This window comes from Rhinopithecus roxellana, chromosome 8 (assembly GCF_007565055.1).
Source record: "Rhinopithecus roxellana isolate Shanxi Qingling chromosome 8, ASM756505v1, whole genome shotgun sequence".
NCBI lineage: Eukaryota > Metazoa > Chordata > Mammalia > Primates > Cercopithecidae > Rhinopithecus > Rhinopithecus roxellana.
Window position 1 is genome coordinate 93,563,001 of NC_044556.1, and position 18,503 is coordinate 93,581,503.

The 18,503-nt window shown below is 41.9% G+C and overlaps 1 protein-coding gene across 3 annotated transcripts in view; it reads left to right on the forward strand.

The window, feature by feature from the left end:
- The first annotated feature begins 574 nt into the window (after positions 1-574).
- RAB4A (RAB4A, member RAS oncogene family) overlaps positions 575-18,503 on the forward strand; it is a 34,339-nt gene continuing 16,410 nt past the window's right edge. The window contains exons 1-3 of one of the 3 annotated variants that reach the window (XM_010374026.1): positions 575-883; positions 16,080-16,160; positions 18,214-18,328. In XM_010374026.1, coding sequence (XP_010372328.1) covers positions 853-883; positions 16,080-16,160; positions 18,214-18,328 — 227 coding nt within the window. In that variant the 5' untranslated portion in view covers positions 575-852. The remainder of the gene's footprint in view (positions 884-16,079; positions 16,161-18,213; positions 18,329-18,503) is intronic. The other 2 variants (XM_010374027.2, XM_010374028.1) reach the window with 2 other exon arrangements.

Sequence of the window (18,503 nt, forward strand, 5' to 3'; positions counted from 1 at the left end):
CTGTCTGTAGTCTTGCGATGACCCTTCAGCATCTGGGCATCTTGAGCTTCTGTCATTGTGCCCACACCCGCTCAGCTCCATTCAAGAGGGCCCGGCAGTTTGGAGTGAAAGCTTAGCTTCCCAACGGGTACATGAACCTGCCTCCCATTCACAGGGCGGCCTCTGGCTGGACACCTGGGGCCTACTGCCCCCTTGTCACACATTAACCAAGTTCTGGCCTCGATCGTAACTGCGTCAGGGATGTTTTTTCCTGGCTGAAAGCCTCAGATGATGACCGAAGACAATGTCTTAACTGAGACGGGCCAGTTTGGCAAATGGACTGCTTTCCTCCCCAGTGCGGGCACCTTCCTCCTCTGTTCGGTAACTGGACCCCACTGTCTCCAGCCCTCTGTCACCCCCAAACTTGCCCACCGCCTGCCTCTACCCGACTTTCCCTGAGGGAAATCGGGACTCAGCCCCCAACGCCCCCACCCACCGCTTGCCCAGCCTCAGTGCACACCGCCAGGGGACCCAGCCCGCGCACGTGCTTCCGGCGCACGCCGAGGTCCCCATGCGCCCCGCCCCCGGCCTCCCCGTGCGCACGCGCGAACGCGGCGTGGGCCGGGCCTCGCGTAGCCCATCTCCTCTTCCTCCTCGCGGTCGCGGCCGGACGGACGGTGGAGGTCTCTGCGCCTGCGCGGAGCTGGAGTCCGGCTGGGCCGCAGCCGCTGGGAGGCCGGCGGTTGCCGTGGGGACCGGTCGGGCCCCTCCCTCCTCCGGTCCCCCGTCCCAGGTCCTTCCCCACCGAGACGCGCCAGCGGACCGCGGGCGAGTGCAGCCGGTGACCCGGCGAGAGGCGGCGCTGCTCCCAAGATGTCGCAGACGGCCATGTCCGAAACCTACGGTACGAGGCCCGCGCTGGCTGGGCGCGCGGATCGGGCCGCAGGGGGCGTCGCCGGCGCGGGGCCGGGCCTGGGCTGCGGGGGTCTTGAGGGTGGCAGTGGCGCCGGCCGGAGCCGGGGGACGGGTCTCGGAGGTATCTGGGCCTAGGACCGAGATGGGGGACGCGGGCCGCGGGGAGCTGGGGTGGGGTAGCGGGTGCGCGGGGCGCGGGCGGGGCTGTGCACGGCGCATTGGCGTGATCCGCCTTTTCAAGTTTTCTCTTGCTCTTTCTCTGCGCCTGCACAGTTAGCGCTTTTCCTCTCTCAGTCTAATGTAAATAACTGAAGGTTTGGAAAGCCAGCTTGATGTTCCCTTTCAGCTGCTATATTATCCCCAGCGAGCCGTGTGAAGGGCTTAGGGCGACGCCTGTGTTCCTCAAATACTTCAGTTTGACCTTTCCTGGTTTGAAATTCCTTGCTTTACATTGGGATTACGGTGAGGAGTTATTGATAGACTAATTCATCTCTCCCCCCGGACACCTCTTCGTTTATTTCTCCCTCCCTCTCAGTGTTTTTTAGCCTTTTCTGGGTTGCATTTTGGCTATTTATAAACATGCCTTGTATCCTTAAGACAGTAAGCACCTTGGAAGCAAAGTCTTGGCTGTTTAATCTTTGTTTCCCCTGCAGCACCCAGACCTGGAGGTGCTCGACAAATACTGTTTTGAATAAGTGAAAGCTTTCCCAGTGCATATACTGTGTGGTGTTTTTTTTTTTTTTTTTCTCCCCTTTTTTGGCCTTGCGTGGTAAGAATAAACAACTTGTACTTTCTATCAGAGTTGAATATTAATAGATGTTTACCAGTCCCTAATCACTCTTTCAGATGTGTGTATTCTCAGGTTAAGACTTTGATTTGGAGTTTTACAGTCCCAGAGAGAGGCTCAAGTTCAAAATTACATACCTCAAGCCAAATTAGCCCTGTCTCCATCTGTCCTGGCGTGCTGCCTCCTTCTCGGCAACAAATACTGTGGAATGGCATTAGGGAAGCGGGCACCGTGCTGGGAGGGCTGTGAGTCCTGCAGAAAGACAGCAGACACGGCTCTAGTCTCATGGAGCGTACAGTCTATTGAGGCAATGCAGTATTAATCCAATTGTGATACTAATGAGTGAATAATTAAAAACCAAGCAAGAGTTCTTAAGGAGTGTGGTCTGTGAAAGTGTGTTAGAAAGAAAGGTGAGCCAGACAGGGGTGTCGGGGAGGCATTAACCAGGCAACACACAGCACATCTCAGGCCTGTGGGAAGGGCAACTCAAGAAGGGTGTGTTTTGAGCACCACGCTGGAGGGATGGATGAGGAGACAGAGAGGAGAGGGCCTTGAGGAAGGCGTCAGTCTGTCTTGTAAGAAAAAATGGGAACTTTTGGAAGGGCTTCCATGCTGGGGTCACAGTGCCTTTGGTCCACCTTCAGTGAGTGACTCCTGTGACTGGTACTGCCCTGTTCTTGGTGACACAGGGGCATGACATCTGTTCCTAGAAGGCTTAGGAAATCCTCCAGTAAGTCGATGCCTTCGTCAGGACAAGTGTTTGCAAATGCTTCTGCAAATGGCAGTGATCTGGTTCTTCCTGTACAGAACCACAGTCAGAAATGTTGTAAGGAAGACATGCTCTAGCAATTTTTGGTTGCATTTTTGCACTTCTTTATTTTCAAGTGCTCTTTAGCCCATGCTTAGTTTCTTTAACCTGAGTAAGGAGCACAGAGCACAAGGGAAGGGTGGAATGTCCAAAGAAAAGCAAGTGGGGGTCATGAATCAGTAAGAAAGGACTGGAAGAGTTCAGGAGATAGAGTTTTTATGTTTCATTTTTCGTTTACGCAATGATAACAACTGATAAAATAGAGCATATCTTTGGCACCTCCACTTCAGACACAGTTAACTGAACTTTTGAGCTTCACAGATTGATTGTATTCTGATCATAAGGCTTTGACCATTAGTATTCTTATTTCATGATAACTTCCAAGTATGTTTTTACTTTGCAATCCCGAATTGAATCTTTTCTTCTAATAGAGGAAATTAATCGAAAACTAGTAGAAACTAATAAATAGAAAATGAGGCCAGACGTGATGGCTCACGCCTGTAATCCCAGCACTTTGGAAGGCCGAGGGGGCAGATCACTTGAGCTCAGGAGTTCGATACCAGCCTGGCCAACATGGCGAAACCTCAACCCTATTAAAAATACGAAAAATTACCTGGGCATGGTGGTACGCTTGTAGTCCCAGCTACTCGGGAGGCTGAGGCATGAGAATTGCTTGAACCCAGGAGGCAAAGGTTGCAGTGAGCCAAGATTGCGCCACTGCACTCCAACCTGGATGACAGAGTGAGAGTCTCAAAAAGAGAAAATGAGCTTTAGAAGGAGCAAGCAGGACAGTTGAAGTTTGCCAAGCTGAAGTAAAAGTCACCTAGAACCAAGTCCTAAGCTGTCACTTTGACGTATCAGTGGCCATATTTATATAGCATTGTTCCTTAAAAGTGAAACAGTCAGGCTCCCTTCTGGATATGTGCCTCTGAGCTGGTGAAGGAATGTTTGCCTAACCTTTAAACTCCTTTGTACTCTGTGCTCATTTGCTCTTCTCTAAAAGGAGGCTCTGTGTAGCTTGACAGAGAGAGGAGGAAAAATCAAGGGCCAGTGCATGAAATGTACTGGGTTTTTGTTTTTTGTTTTTTCAATCTTTTTTTTTTTTTTTTTTTTTTTTTTTTTGGAGACAGGACCTCAATCTGTCACCCAGGCTGGAGTGCAGTGACACAATCATGGCTCACTGCAGCTTCCACCTCTCTAGCTCAAGTAATCCTCCCACTTCAGCCTCCTGAGGCTGGAACCACAGGTGCATGCCACCACACCTGACTAATTTATTTTTTTTTTTTTAATTTTTTTTGTCAAGACGAGGTCTCTCACTGTTGCAGTCTCATCTCGAACTCCTGGGCTCCAGTGATCCTCATGCCTCCACCTCCCAAAGTGTTGAGATCACAGGCATGAGCCACTGTGCCCTGCTAAAATGTACTGTTAATGAGCTACCTTTCATTAATGTGTTCATTTAATATGCTTTTTAACATATTAAAACAGTATTTCACCTTCCATAGACTGAGTAGCGTTGAACATTTTTGTTGCTTTGAAGTCACCACATGAATACTGTACTTTATGTAATATTGTGAAACAAATTGAAATCTTAGGTTTCGGATATAACCCTTCATCTGAATATGAAACAAAATTCTCCCAAATGTCATTAGATACACTACATTCTTAAAGCCCTGGCCGGTTAGTACGGCTTGGGACTTCCCAAGGAACTCTGCTTGAGCCATCTGAGACCTGGGAGATTACAAACTGGCTGAAAGTAATTTTGATGCCAAGCAGCAATGTTCAGAAAGGAGCTAAAAAGTATATGTAGTGGGAAAATGCCAGAAATTTCTTTTAAAATTTAAGTGCTGGGACAGTTTGAGAGTGAGGAAAAATCTAATACAAAATCTCTATATATATTAGAGTTTATGCCATCTACAATGGGAATAATATATGAAACAGAAGAATACAACTCAAATTGCTGGTTCTATGCTCATTTTTATTAAAATATACTCTTAATGTTTTTATTTTGTGCTTCATTTTGAAAACAGCGCAGTATTACAGTATTTGTCATATAATTTTGAGAATTATCAGAATATTTTCCTTTAAAACTGTATCATTGTAGGCTGTTTGGGTTGAATTGTGTTCCCCAAAATATCTGTTTAAGTCCTAACCCCTAGTACCCATGAATGTGACCACATTTGGAAATAAGATCTTTGCAGATGTAATCAAGTTGAGATGAGGTCATCATACTGAATTATGGTGGGTCCTAATTCGGTGCCTGGTATCCTTATAAGATGAGGGAAACTTAGACACACATGTATTCAGAGAGAAAGAGATGTGAGGATGGAGGCCAAGATTGGAGGGATGCATCTACCAGCCAAGGAGTGCCAAGGGTTGGCTGGCAACCACCAGAAGCTAGGGAGAGGTAAGGAGGGATCCTTCCCTCAAGCCTTCAGAGAGAGCTTGACCCTACCAGCACTTTGAATTTGAACGCCTGGCCTCCAGACCGTGAGACAATAAACTTCTGTTGTTTTAAGCTTCCCAGTTTGTGGTTCTTTGTGATGACAGCCCTAAGAAACTAAAATATAGGCTTTGCTCATCAAAATACGACTCATGGAGAAATTTAGGATGACAAAGCAAGATGGAGTGAAGAAGATATTCTTGATAAAGGAAGTAGCATTTCCTTTTTTTTTTTTTTCTTTGAGACAGAGTCTCAGCACTGTTGCCCAGGCTGGAGTGCAGTGGTGCGACCTCGGCTCACCGCACCTTCCACCTCCTGGGTTCAAGCGATTCTCCTGCCTCAGCCTCCCAAGTAGCTGGGACTACGGGTGCCCGCCGCCACACCCAGCTAATTTTTTTTGTATTTTTAGTAGAGACAGGGTTTCACTATGTTGGTCAGGTGAACTCCTGGCCTCCAGACTCCTGACCTCATGATCTGCCCTCCTCAGCCTCCCAAAGTGCTGGGATTACAGGCGTGAGCCACTGTGCCCTTCTGTAAATAGCATTTCAAAGTCACCTGGTTCCAATAAAGTATGAAATAACTTGCTGTTAGGGAAATCACCCCAATTGCCCTTTACCTTAATTTCATGCAAGAACAGGTAAACATGTCAGCAAAGAAATCCTGTAACACCAAAACAAAAGACATTTCTTCAACTTGAATAAATACATGATTATACATGTTTGTCATTTCGTTTTTCTCATTCACTGAAAGCTGGTGAACATTTCAAGTACCAAAGTTTGGGAAACATTGCACCAGTGCTTATCAAAGTAATGTGCACATGAGACCCCTGGTGTGTTAAAATGTAGATCCTGACTTAGAGGGTGAGGGAGATCTGCATCTGACCAGCTTCTGGGCCATGCAGGTGCTGTTGGTCCAGGGAGACGTAATGACTCCATGCTCGAGAACTCTGAAAACACGATTTTTTGAAAAAACAAAATATTATTCTTTCTCATGGTCATTTGAACTGTAAAGTATTCCAGTCCATGCCTGTGATTTACTGCTGATGACTGTAACATCTATATTTCTCGTCGCATCCTTTACTCAAACTACAGATCTTGTTTTCAGCTACCTGACTACACCTCGGTGGCCTCCTGGCATCTGAACACAGTATGTCCCAAACCCAACAAATTACTCACGCCTCTACCCGTCTTCTATTTTTCCTGTGTTTGCCTAGAAGATAAAGTTAGAGTCCATTTTTAATTCTTCCGCATCCTTATCCCCTGGATCTATTTGGTTTCAGAGTCTTTTGAGCTGACTTCTTAACATGGTTTAAGTTACTGTTTACCCTGAAAGATGCAAAGGAAAGTTAAATTAGGGCCAGTTTACATGATTAAAAGGTAAGAAAATTGGGTTTCATTCCAAAGTTCTTCGTCACAGTGACTTGAGCAGCTGTGCTGACGATCTTACAGCTTGCCATACAGCATCTGCACCACTGCCCCTGTGGCAGCTTCCACAGCACCTGGAACCTGGGTTCATGAGGATACGAGAGCCTCCTAGGCCAGGATGGGAATAGTTTTCCGCTTTAGAAGAACTATATATCTATATATAATATAGATACATAATATATATATATTTTTAAAATAGTTTATATATAAATTATTTAGAATTATATATAATTATTATATGTATATATAAATTGTTATATCAGTGGAAAATAGGAAAGAGCTGGCCTGCTAAGTAACTGGCTTCCTCATATCAGCCTCCTCAGTGCGTGTGATCCCAACGAATGGGTCAGGAAAACCAAAGACCCAGTCGCGAACCTGGAGCAATTGTTGGGGAGTCTGTGCTGCAAATGTTAAATTTACAAGGGTCAGGATTCCGCTGTGCTGACAACGTTTAATTCAGGCTTAGGTGAACCGCGGCTCCCACAGGCACACTGCAGAGTCCCATGATTAACTTCTGCTGCCTGTTCCACCTCCTTTACTTCTTAGTCTTCTCCTCCACGGGTCATGTACTCCTCTGCTGCCCAAACCTTCCACCTCTCCTAACCAGCATTTCCTCAAGGTTTCCACTGTTCAATTCCTCCCTGACCATTGTACCAAAACTTTTTGTCCTTTAAAGTACATGTCATCTTATATTCTGTCCTCTGCCAGCTCCTCGTTGCTGTTACCTGATGACCCTGGGGATAGTCCTTACTCAACAAGGTCATCTGTCATATGGTCTTGTTCTTTGCTCCAACTCCTGATGGATCCTGGGTCACTGCAGTGTCCTTGCAGAGGTCATTCAACAACTCAGCTCCACAGTTCCTTGACTTGATCTCTAGTCAAGATGAAGTCACATCTCTTCTGCCACCTCTTCAGGTACTCCCTTCCCTGGCTGCTCCCTGGACTTTGTCACCTATCCCATTCTGACCACTCCAACTCTATCCATTCTTCACTGTAAGAGCTGCAGGCTGCTGGTCCATCTCCTCCCTTTCTTCTTCTTTTTTTTTTTTATATGTTTGTTTGTTTTGAGATGGAGTCTCGTTCTGTTGCCCAGTCTGGAGTGCAGTGGCACTGTCTCAGCTCACTGCAACCTCCACCTCCTAGGTTCAAGTGATTCTTGTGCCTCAACCTCCTGAGTCGCTGGGATTACAAGTGTGCGCCACCACACCTGGCTAATTTTTGTATTTTTAGTAGAGTCGGGTGTCACCATGTTGGCCAGGCTGGTCTTGATTTCCTAACCTCAAGTGATCTGCCCACTTTGGCCTCCCAAAGTGCTGGGATTACAGGCATGATCCGTCATGCCTGGCCCCTTTCTTCTTTTCAGGCAATGAGCTGCTCTCTCTTCAAATAAGACACCCATGGCATTTCCTTCCACCTCGTCCTTCTTTTTCTTTCAGCTACACACACTTTGCACAGCTCCAGCCCTGGCTACCCAGCGTCTGCCTTGCATGCTGTGTAGACAGAGCTCCTTTTAGATTGAGATCATTGCAGAGGTATGGTCTCTGCTTCCAGCTGAGTACTCAGTAATACTTAGCAATCATTTTTCTTATCCTGGTCACCTCTGTCTTTCTCCACATCAGCTGTTTTAAACCTTCACACATCTCCTCAAGCCCATTCTCTCACTCCTAGTAGATGACCACCAGTAGATGTAAGGAAACGATGCCATGTCTGCAAACTTGCTTACCTCATCCTTAACCCTTTCTATGTCGTCTCAGAAGAAGGTCTCTCTTGTCTAAAACTAACCCCAGCCTTCTACTTTGGACCCCATCTCTAAAGCTTCAGGTCCCCACTTCACCCATCATGTCTGTTCCCCTCCTTTCTCTTTCCACTGGTAGCTTCCTGGCTTTGCGCCTTCCTCCTTTAACTACCTCTGCCTCTCCTTTCCCTCACAGCTAAGCTGCTTATAAGAGCTGTCAGTACTTTTTGTCAACAGTGTCTGTCTTCCTTCATTCTTCAACTGACTGTAATTAGGATTTTGCCCCCACCTGAAGTGATGTTGGTTTCACCAGGGATGCTGATGATCAGTCAGTGGACACTTGGCAGCCTTTTTCTCACTTAGCTTCTCTTTTCACATTCAGCCCTTATAAGAACTACTTCCCCAATTCTCCACTGTGTTGGCTTACAGGTATTTTCAACTTAATCTCTGAATTTGCAATTTATTATTTTGCCTTAAAGCCTATTCCTCCTCAGAATCTTCAGCATCTCTTATCTCAGTTTTCATAATCACAGACCCTAAGCCTTTAATTCCTAAAGAAACAAACCTTGTTTAAATGACTCCATTCTACCCAAATTCTAATGCTATACCACAGCACTTAGCCTCTTCTGCCAGGAAGTAAGACACATGAAATGCATCATACAGTCAGAGGGCATACATTCGTGCTTCCTTTCTGACATTTGGAAATCTCGAAAGCAAGACCATTGCTTGGGGAAAAAAACTGGGAAGACAGAGGTCATCTTGTCTGCTGAATATAGCTTAATTTTCTTGAACACTCAAGGTCATCATTGACTATCAACTGCTGCACAAAATGTGCTGTGCTATTATGGTCACTTTCTAGCTCATCCCCTGCTGTCCCCATCTGCCTTTGTGCCTGTAGTTCACAGTCCTACTTCAGTATATGCCTTTGATCTGCTGCAGTTTGGGGCATTAGGTAATAGAGGCTGTTTGAAGTGAATGTAAAACAAGTCAGTCAATTCCAAATGAGGTGTCTTCTGTAGAGTTAATCTTTTTTGGCTTTATGTTTGCTATTTCAGTGGGTAGGAGGCCATTTTTTCCTAGTCTTTATTTTGTCTGTGTTCCTGAATGGCTGACATTTGCCCAAGATTGAATTCTAATTATTTGATATCTTTCCTGTCATCTCATTTGACATTTCTCATATGGAAAGTTAAAAGTACATTAGTAGGATGTATCTTTTAGATTTTCTGCTTTGGGGTGTGGTCTTTCCCTTCAAGCTTAATTCATTCTGTAGGAAACCCTCATCAGGTGAATGTAATTATAAACTGAACGAGAAAAATTTATCGTGAGTTTGAGCCCTCAAGTTAACGTTCACTATAATAAACACCACATCTAATTTAAGTGGACACAATTATTTAACCAGTTCACATTTAGTTTTCTTATATAACCTACATATGCATTTTCCCTGCATTAATTACTCTGTAATATGGCTATTCACCTGTTCCTGTTAAGCCTTTCTGTAGTTGTTAAGCACTATACACTTAACATATAAAACATACACTTGGTATGCTATATATATGTCATCCACTGTTAAGCAAGGAAAAAGAAAAAGAAAACCACAGATTAAAAATGCAAAATAAACAGTACAGATTCTGCCATATTCTGATATGGAGTCCTGATGAGTGAGATCATCATTGCTGCAAACCAGCAAATGTTGAACACTCTGAGAGAACATGATGCCATACATTCCTGCCAGAATGATTTCTGTGAGATCCAGGTAATTAATTCAGCACTAACTGAAACTCCTCATGAAGTTGGATTCTCATCATCTACCAAGGAATAATTCATTGTCCTTACAGTATTATCTATGTTATCTAAATACATGTATCACCACACAGAAAAAGAATTAATAGACAGCTCAGCTTCTTTTCTGCTACTCCTTCCTTCTGGTATTGTTTCCTTCTTGAATCCTTTGCTAATTCTTCCAGTTTGGGGACTGTGCATAGTAAACTTACAGAGTCATTGTCTGATAATATAATGTATTTTTTTTTTCAGTTAACCTTTCTATTTTGAGATCATTGTAGATTCATATAGTTGAAAGAAAAAATACGGAGTTCTCATGCACCCTTTTCCTAGTTTTCTCCAATGGGAAAAACTTACAAAATTATTGCAGAATATCACAACTAGGATATTGACGTTGACACAGATCCAGGACACTTCCATCACCACAAAGATCTCTCCTGTTGCCCTTTTATAGGCACAGACTTCCTTCCTATCACCACATTTTCCTTAGCCTTTGGCAACCACGAATCTATTCTCCATTCCTATAATTTTGTCATTTTAAGAATGTTATATAAATGGAATCTTGCACTTGCAATTTTTTGGGATTGACTTTTTCACTCAGTGTAATTCTCTGGAGATATATCTAGGTTATTGCGTGTGTTGACAATTTAATCCTTGTTATTGCTGAGTAGCATTCCTTGTTATGAGTGTACCAAAGATTGTCTAACAATTTACCTGTTAAAGAACATCTGGGTTGTTTCCAGTTTGGGGCTATACCAATACAACTGCCATAAACATTCATGTACAGGGTTTTATATGACACAAAGTCTTCATTTCTCCGAGATGAATGTCTAGGAGTGCAGTTGCTGAGTCGTATGGTACTTAAATGTTTAGTTTTGTAAGAAACTGCCGACCATACAGTTAACATTTTACTTAATGTTAAAATCTCAGGCTATAATGGTGGGTTTGTCTGTCCTTTTAATTCTGTTAGTTTTTGCTTGACATATTTTACAGCTGTTTGGCATATACACGTTCAAGATACCTATATCTTATTGGTGGCTTTACCCTTATGTATTAATAGTTATGTAATGGCCCTTTCTGTCTCTGGTTATTTTCTTTGTTCTGAAGTCTATTTTATATGATATTAATATACCAGCCCTGTTTTTCTTTGATTAATGTTTGCATGATATATCCTTTTCCATTCTTTCAGCAGCCCATATCATTATAACTGAAGTGAGTTTCTTGTAGATGGTGTATGATTAGGTCATGCTTTTTAAGTCAGTCTTCCAATCTTTGTCATTTAATTGGTGTATTTATTCCATTTACATTTAATATAATTATTGATCTTGTATGACTCAGGTTTGCCATTTTATTTCTCAGTTTTCTTTTCCAGCCTGCCTTGACTGGCCGTTTTTAAAGAATTCTGTTTGATTTACCAAGAGTGTTTTTGAATGTATCTCTGCTCATAGCTTTTTCAGTGGTCACTCTATGTCTGTCTTTATATGTATATATAACTTATAGTTATGTATATATATCATAGTTCACTATTGTCATCTTTTTATCCTGTCTTATTTTAATTGTCTTAAGTATTTCCTTTATTTTAGAATCATATAGGTAATACTATTTTTCTTAAACAGTTAAACGTAATGAAGAAGACTCAAGATAAGAAGGAAAGCCTTATTGTATTTGCCCATATTTTTGCTTTCTGTGTTCTTTCTTCCACTCTGATGTTCCAAGATTCCTTCTTTTATCATTTTCTTCCTGTTCAGAGAAATTCCTTTAGCTGTTCTTTTACAGGTAGATTTCTTGGTGATAAATTCTGTTACTTTTTTTTTTTTAATCAGAGAATGTCTTCATTTACCCTTTATTCCAGAAAAATAGTTTCACAGGACATAGGGTTCTGGGTTGAAAGGTTTTCTTTCTTTGAGCACTTGAAAAATACAATCACTCGCTTATGGCCTCCCTGGCTTCAGATGAGAAATCTGCTGTTATTTGAATTATATTTCCCTTGTAGATACAGTATTGTTTTTCTCTGGCTACCTTTAAGACTTTTTATTTTTCTTCAGTTTTCGGAAGTTTAGTTATGGTCTTGTCACAGACTTGTTTGGGTTTATCCTCTTTGGGTTCATTCATCATTTCAAATCTGTAGATTGATGTCTCTCACCAAATTTAAGTTTTCAGTGCTATTTCTTGGAGTGCTTTTTTCAATCACTTGCTCTTTGTCCTCTCCTTCCAGGACTCCAGTGACATGAATGTTAGATCCTTTTTATTGTCACCAGGTCCTTGAGGCTCTGTTTATTTATTTCAGCCTTTTATTCTTTGTTGTTCAGATTGGATACTTGATCATTTTGTCATCTAGTTCACTGATTCTTTCCTGTCACTTCCATTCTGCTGTCAAGCCGATCCACTGAACTTTTATTTTGGTAGTTTTATTTTTCAGTTTTAAAATTTCTGGTTGGTTCTTCTGTGTATCTTCTAGTTCTTTGCTGAGACTTTCTAGTTCTTTGCTGACGATTTCTAATTTTTTCATTTATTTCAAGCATGTTTGTGTTACTTGTTGGAACATTTTTATGATGACTGCTTTAAAATCTTTGTCAGATAATTCTGACATTTGTCATCTTGATATAGGAATATGTCTGTTATATTTTTTCTTTCAGTTTGAGGTCTTCCTGGTTCTTGGTATGATGAGGAGTTTTCAACTGAAACCTGGATATTTTTCTATTAGTTGGTATTATTGGAATACCAACTAATACGAAATTTCCATCAACGTACATAGTACATTAAGTTCTTTACCAGACATAGCACATTTTAACCGAGCATCCATAAACAATCCCAGTCAATACGGATATTATAGGACCTTAGATCTTTATTTAAGTCTTTCAGTTGTCTTCCTCTCTTGGACACTACCTTATCACTGCCATCATGTCTGGATTCTGGAATCTAGAAGTTCAGATTCCCCACTTGCCTCGATTGACACGTGAGAGGAATTCATCTTGTTACTGCTAGGTAAGGATTAGAATGTTCTTCTCATCCCCCTTTCCCTGGTGACCTCCACTGACACTGTGGCAGGGGCACAGAAGAGCTCATTACCCAGCCAGCAGAGATGAAAGCCCTAGCTCCCTACTTGATCTTCTCTGACACCCTCTCTATGGGAATATTGATATGCTTGGTTGTAGCCTTGCAAGGGTGGAAGTTTAAGCTCCCCATTCGGCCTTTGTTGGCATGGGTACGGGTTGGACCATAGTTTTTGCTGTGGTGCTTGGCTAGAATAGAGTCATTATTGTGGAAGAGTTTTCCTCTCTCTTGCTTGGCTGCCCCTTTTTTGGTCCCATGGCTACAGAGAGCAGGCTTTCACTAGGACTTTTTTTTGTCTGCATCCATTGGCATTTCTGGGTTGCCAGCTTGTTCTGCTCCAAGCCTAGGATATAAGAGGCAAAAAGAACCCAGGGAACTTCCTTCCAGATCATTCCTTGGGCCCTGAAATCCCTGGTACACTGAAATCTCTGGTACACTGGCCTTCTAGTGCTCCACCCTTTCAGAGTCTTTTTTTTTTTTTTTGAGACGGAGTTTCACTCTTGCTGCCCAGGCTGGAGTGCAGTGGCACAATCTTGCTTCACTGCAACCTCTGCCTCCCAGGTTCAAGCGATTCTCCTGCCTCAGCCTCCTGAGTAGCTGGGATTACAGGTGCTCTCCACCATGCCTGACTAATTTTTTTAAATTTTTAAAAGATTTTTAGTAGAGACAGCGTTTCATCATGTTGGCCAGGCTGGTCTCAAACTCCTGACCTCAGGTGATCCGCCTGTCTTAGCCCGGCCTCAGAGTCTTTTATATTTCTTTTCTAGGGTGGTTTTTGTTTTATTTTGTTTTGTTTTGGACGGAGTTTTGTTCTGTCGCCCAGGCCAGAGTGCAGTGGCGCAGTCTCAGCCCATTGCAATCCACCTCCCAGGTTCCGGCGATTCTCCTGCCTCAGCTTCCTGAGTAGCTGGGATTACAGGCACCCATCACCACGCCTGCCTCATTTTTGTACTTTTAGTAGAGACAGGGTTTCGCTGTTGGCCAGGCTGGTCTCGAACTCCTGACTCAGGTGATCCACCTGCCTCGGTCTCCCAAAGTGCTGGAATTACAGGCATGAGCCACCACGCCTGTCCTTTTCTAGGGTTTTTAGTTGTTCTTAGTGAGAAAAATAGGAAAAAGTTCTTCTACTCCATTGTCCTGGAAGTGGAAGACCACCTGGGCTTTAAGGGTAATTTTTTTGCACATCAAATGCAACAGTGTTGCCCCTCTTCTCAGCCATGTGAGGATAGTAAGCCTTTGTTTTTGGACCTTTGGAATCAAGATACCTAGTTTCTTTATAAGCCTTTTTTCCTTTCTTTCTTATTGCTTTTACAGTCTTCATGTTTATTCTGCAGTTTCACAATTATGTATTTATGTATAGGTTTATCCTTATTTTTTCTTCTCATGGTTCAGAGTTTTTTTTATTTGAACAATCCTTTAATTTTAATTCTATAAAATTATCAGCCATTGTTTCTTTAAATATGGTCTCTCTACCCTCATTCTCTTCTTTTTTTAATTTTAAAATTCCTGTTAGACCCATGTTAGGTCTTTTCCTTCAATCCTCCATGTCTCTTGAGTTCTTTTATATGTTCTGTCTTCAGCTCTCAGTACAGCCTACTGAAATCTCCAGGTTTTATTTTGATTCACTAATTCTCTCCTCAGTTTTATCCATTTTACTCTTTAACCTATCCATTGAATAATTAGTTTACAGACAGAGTGCTCTGTCACCCAAGCTGGGGTGTAGTGGCGTGATCCTAACTCGTTGCAGCCTTGAACCCCTGGACTCAGGTGTGTACCCTCCTCAGCCTCACAAGTAGCTGGGACTACAGGTGTGTGCTACCACACCCAGCTAAGATTTTTATTTTTATTTTTTTTAGGAACAGAATTTCATATGTTGCCAAGGCTGGCCTTGAACTCCTGAGCTCGAGCAGTCCTCCCTCCTTAACCTTCCAAAGTGCTGGTATTACAGTTGTGAGCCAACGCGCTTAGCCTGGAATTTTTTAATGCCAACAAAATTCTAATAGCATTATTTTTAGTTTGATTGCCTGTAACCATGTGAATATCATGAGAGGTTGAATAGGCTTCATCTCTCAGTGGTGATTAACATAGTTCTTAAGAAACAGGTGACAGAGCTAGGCCAAGCATCAGTAAAGGAACACACTCTTGGAGCTTAATTGAGGAGGGAGTGCTTGGTCTGATCTGGAAAAGAGTGTGGAGGTGACACTTTCAAAGGTACAAACAGGGGAGCCAGGAATACAGAGCAGAGCCTTTGAGACCACAGAAGGAGTCAGGCAGCAGTGGGGATTAGCAGTGGTGGGTCAGGAGCAAGGGTAGGGAGTGGACTTAGCAGCTGAGTGAAACGGGGAGGGAGTTGGTGTTCTGGTGCTCCCGAGCTCCTCAGCTCCTAAGCTATGCAGAACTACGTACGGTTCTCTGATAACACAAAAAACAAAGTGAATTAATATGGGTAATATGAAGTTACCGATACTACATCATGCTAATTAACAATTTCCATTTGGAAATCCTTTATTTCCATTTTATAAAAAATAATATCCCAAATTGAATGTATTACTATGTGTAAAGAAGAAATTATTCAGTTTGTCATTGAATCAGACAAATTTCACACTTGAAGTGCTGACCTAAACTTGGCTTATGCCGCTAACAAATTACAGATGAGGGAAAAGAAGCAAGACCACATAAATCTGCAAGTGCAGACAAAACTTATTTTTTTCCTCCTTTTCCCTTTTCCCCTGCTTTTTAAAAAGAAGAAAGAAGTAGACTCTTCAAAGTCTACCAGGCTTACTCTTTTGTACAGAAAACACTTGAAATTTCTAAACTAAGTTTGCTGCCAACTGAATATGCATATTTCTTTGAATAGTGGCTAGCAGAGGGACAAGTTTTATTCATTCCAACAGTAGTTTTCAAACTTTCAGCTTGCAAAGTAATTATTCAGAGAGCACAGTTTGGAAAACCGCTGAGTTAACATGTCAGCCAAATATCTAAAATCCTTAAATGTGAAAAGGTAAGTCAACACGTATATTGTCATTTCACAAGATACTCAGTTACCTCTTTTTCCTGTTGTATTAACAACTAAGATACTAAATTTTATGATCATGATCTAAGAAGAAATTCACAGCACCATTTTGAAGTTATTTTCACAGTCTCTTTTTATCTTTCAGATTTTTTGTTTAAGTTCTTGGTTATTGGAAATGCAGGAACTGGCAAATCTTGCTTACTTCATCAGTTTATTGAAAAAAAATGTAAGTGTCATCAAATGGTCATTCTCCCATGCATGTCTTCTGAGAGCCCTCTCTTGCTCAGAGTTGTTTACAGTAAAACTTAAACTTTTTTCAGAGGAGAAAAGTAATAGTTTGAAAGTATGTTAAAGGGTTATGTTACTAAACTTTGGGTGATGTGATTTTTTATTAAGTTAGCATTTCAGTTTAACAATGGTTCAATATATGGTTATTTATACTGTACATTTTCCAAATGCTGAGAGATCTTATAGTGATATTGAAGATAGCAAAGGGGTTCTCTGGCGGGAATCCCATTTCCTGACAGAGCGGCCAGAGAAACTCTAGGCATACATTTTGGATAAAATAACAACATTTGGTCTTCATAGTGGGCTTGTATTGTAGTTAAGGCAGTTGCTGTCATCAATTCTGTTTTATAGGCCAGGAACAGACCTCTTGACCACACAGCCCATCTTTTACCATCAACCTTCACTGTTTTGGTAAGGGAGGTTGAATTTTTTATTTCAAACTATGTGAGACCTTGGAAAGCTGTAGAAGACTGTAGGTTTGAAAGGCCCTTAAAATAAAAAAAAGTTTTTATCATAATGGAAAGAATTGTGGAGAAAGACCTGTCTAATTAGTGGCAGGTGGGTGAAGGCTCAAAAACAGAATGTCTTTTTTAATTAAGTGTATCTTAAGAAAGTATACGTGAGACACTGTAGGTGGTGGGTAAAAAGGAGAAAGAGCCAGTATGGGGTGGCTTGGCAGAAAGCTTTGAAGAATAATAAAATCCTAGAAATTTACTCTGCTACTTCCATTTTCATCAACCAAGAGCTTGTTGGAGCCTGTTTGTTTAATGACATGGACCCAGTGTGGCTTAGTCACAGAACCGGTCCTTACTGAACTTAACAAGTATTCATTCACTGCATAGTTTATTTACATGTTGCCAAGACTTTGCATGGTATAGTCTTAGAAAAGAATACCCAGAGGGTACTGGGCCAGGTACTCAGCTTATGTAATCATTCTCTCCTCCTCAGAGAACTCCCCTGCATGGTCCTCCCCACAGCTCCTCACAACAGTGATGAACGGAACGTCTCTCTTTGTAACCAGGATGCCCCTGGCCTTTAGCTATTGTTTTTTGAAGGATTTTACTCTGCATTTTTCCTGGGAGTTTACTCCTAATGGAATTTCCATACTAGTTCTATACTGTTTGGGCATGAAACAGACGAGCATAATCACTGTAACCATTTATCCACCCTCTGCCCTGTGAATAATAAATCCCTGGAAAAATTAAATTTTGTTCTGCAATTACAAAATACAAACTAGCCAATGGACTGGATAGCCATGATACTCAATTTTAGCTTATCTGTTCATCATCACTGAAATGTTCTTTCGTAGGCAGTGTATTCCCACTGGGTTTAGCAAAATACTTACTTTGCCTCTCTCCTGCCCATTCAAGTAGTACTAATTTCTCCAACAAATTCATCCCAAATCATTTCTATAGAACACTACAATGAATGAAAACTCAAACACCTGTAGATTGCGTAGGGTTTTGTTTTGGGCTTTGTTGGAGGGTGTTTATTCTTTGGTTCAGTTTTTTTCCTCCTTTTCCCTTTTCCCCTGCTTTTCCTTCCATTCACTGTTACTTCTTTAGAATATTTAATACAGTAGTTGAAACTGTCTCCACCTCGTTACTTCCTGAGTTCCAGACCTGTCACTGGGCATTACGCCCTTCAGAATGGTACCCTGGTACGTCAGCAGTCGCCATCTGTGAGCATCTTCACAGCGCACAATTGCATGTGGTTCGGGTATGGCAGGGCTACCTTCAGGTATAGGTTTTTAAATGTATGATTTGTTTAGGGGTTTTGAGAAAAACTTTTATGTCTGTTGGAGAATAGGGGCTATGTGTATTATCTTTTAAACTAAATGCATCTTCTCAGTGGAATGTTGGAGAAATGAATGGCTAGAGCAATGTCCATTCCTCATTGATGTAACTCTTGGTTTTAGTGTCACTTGTTTAAATTGATAAGCCTGTTAATGTTCTAAAATTAAATGTGCTGTTCTTGTTTTTCTTTTTTAGTCAAAGATGACTCAAATCATACAATAGGAGTGGAATTTGGTTCAAAGATAATAAATGTTGGTGGTAAATATGTAAAGTTACAAATATGGGATACAGCAGGACAAGAACGATTCAGGTAGCTTTTCTCTAACTTAATGAAAATATTTGAAAATTTGATTTGAAATACTTGATGATATTCTCTCAATATGTAAGGTCTCACCCCCTCCCCAACACACCGCTTCCTTGTCCTAATCTCAGAAACTTCATTTTTGGAAACTTTGATTGACAAGACAGCTAAAATTCAGGTTAGC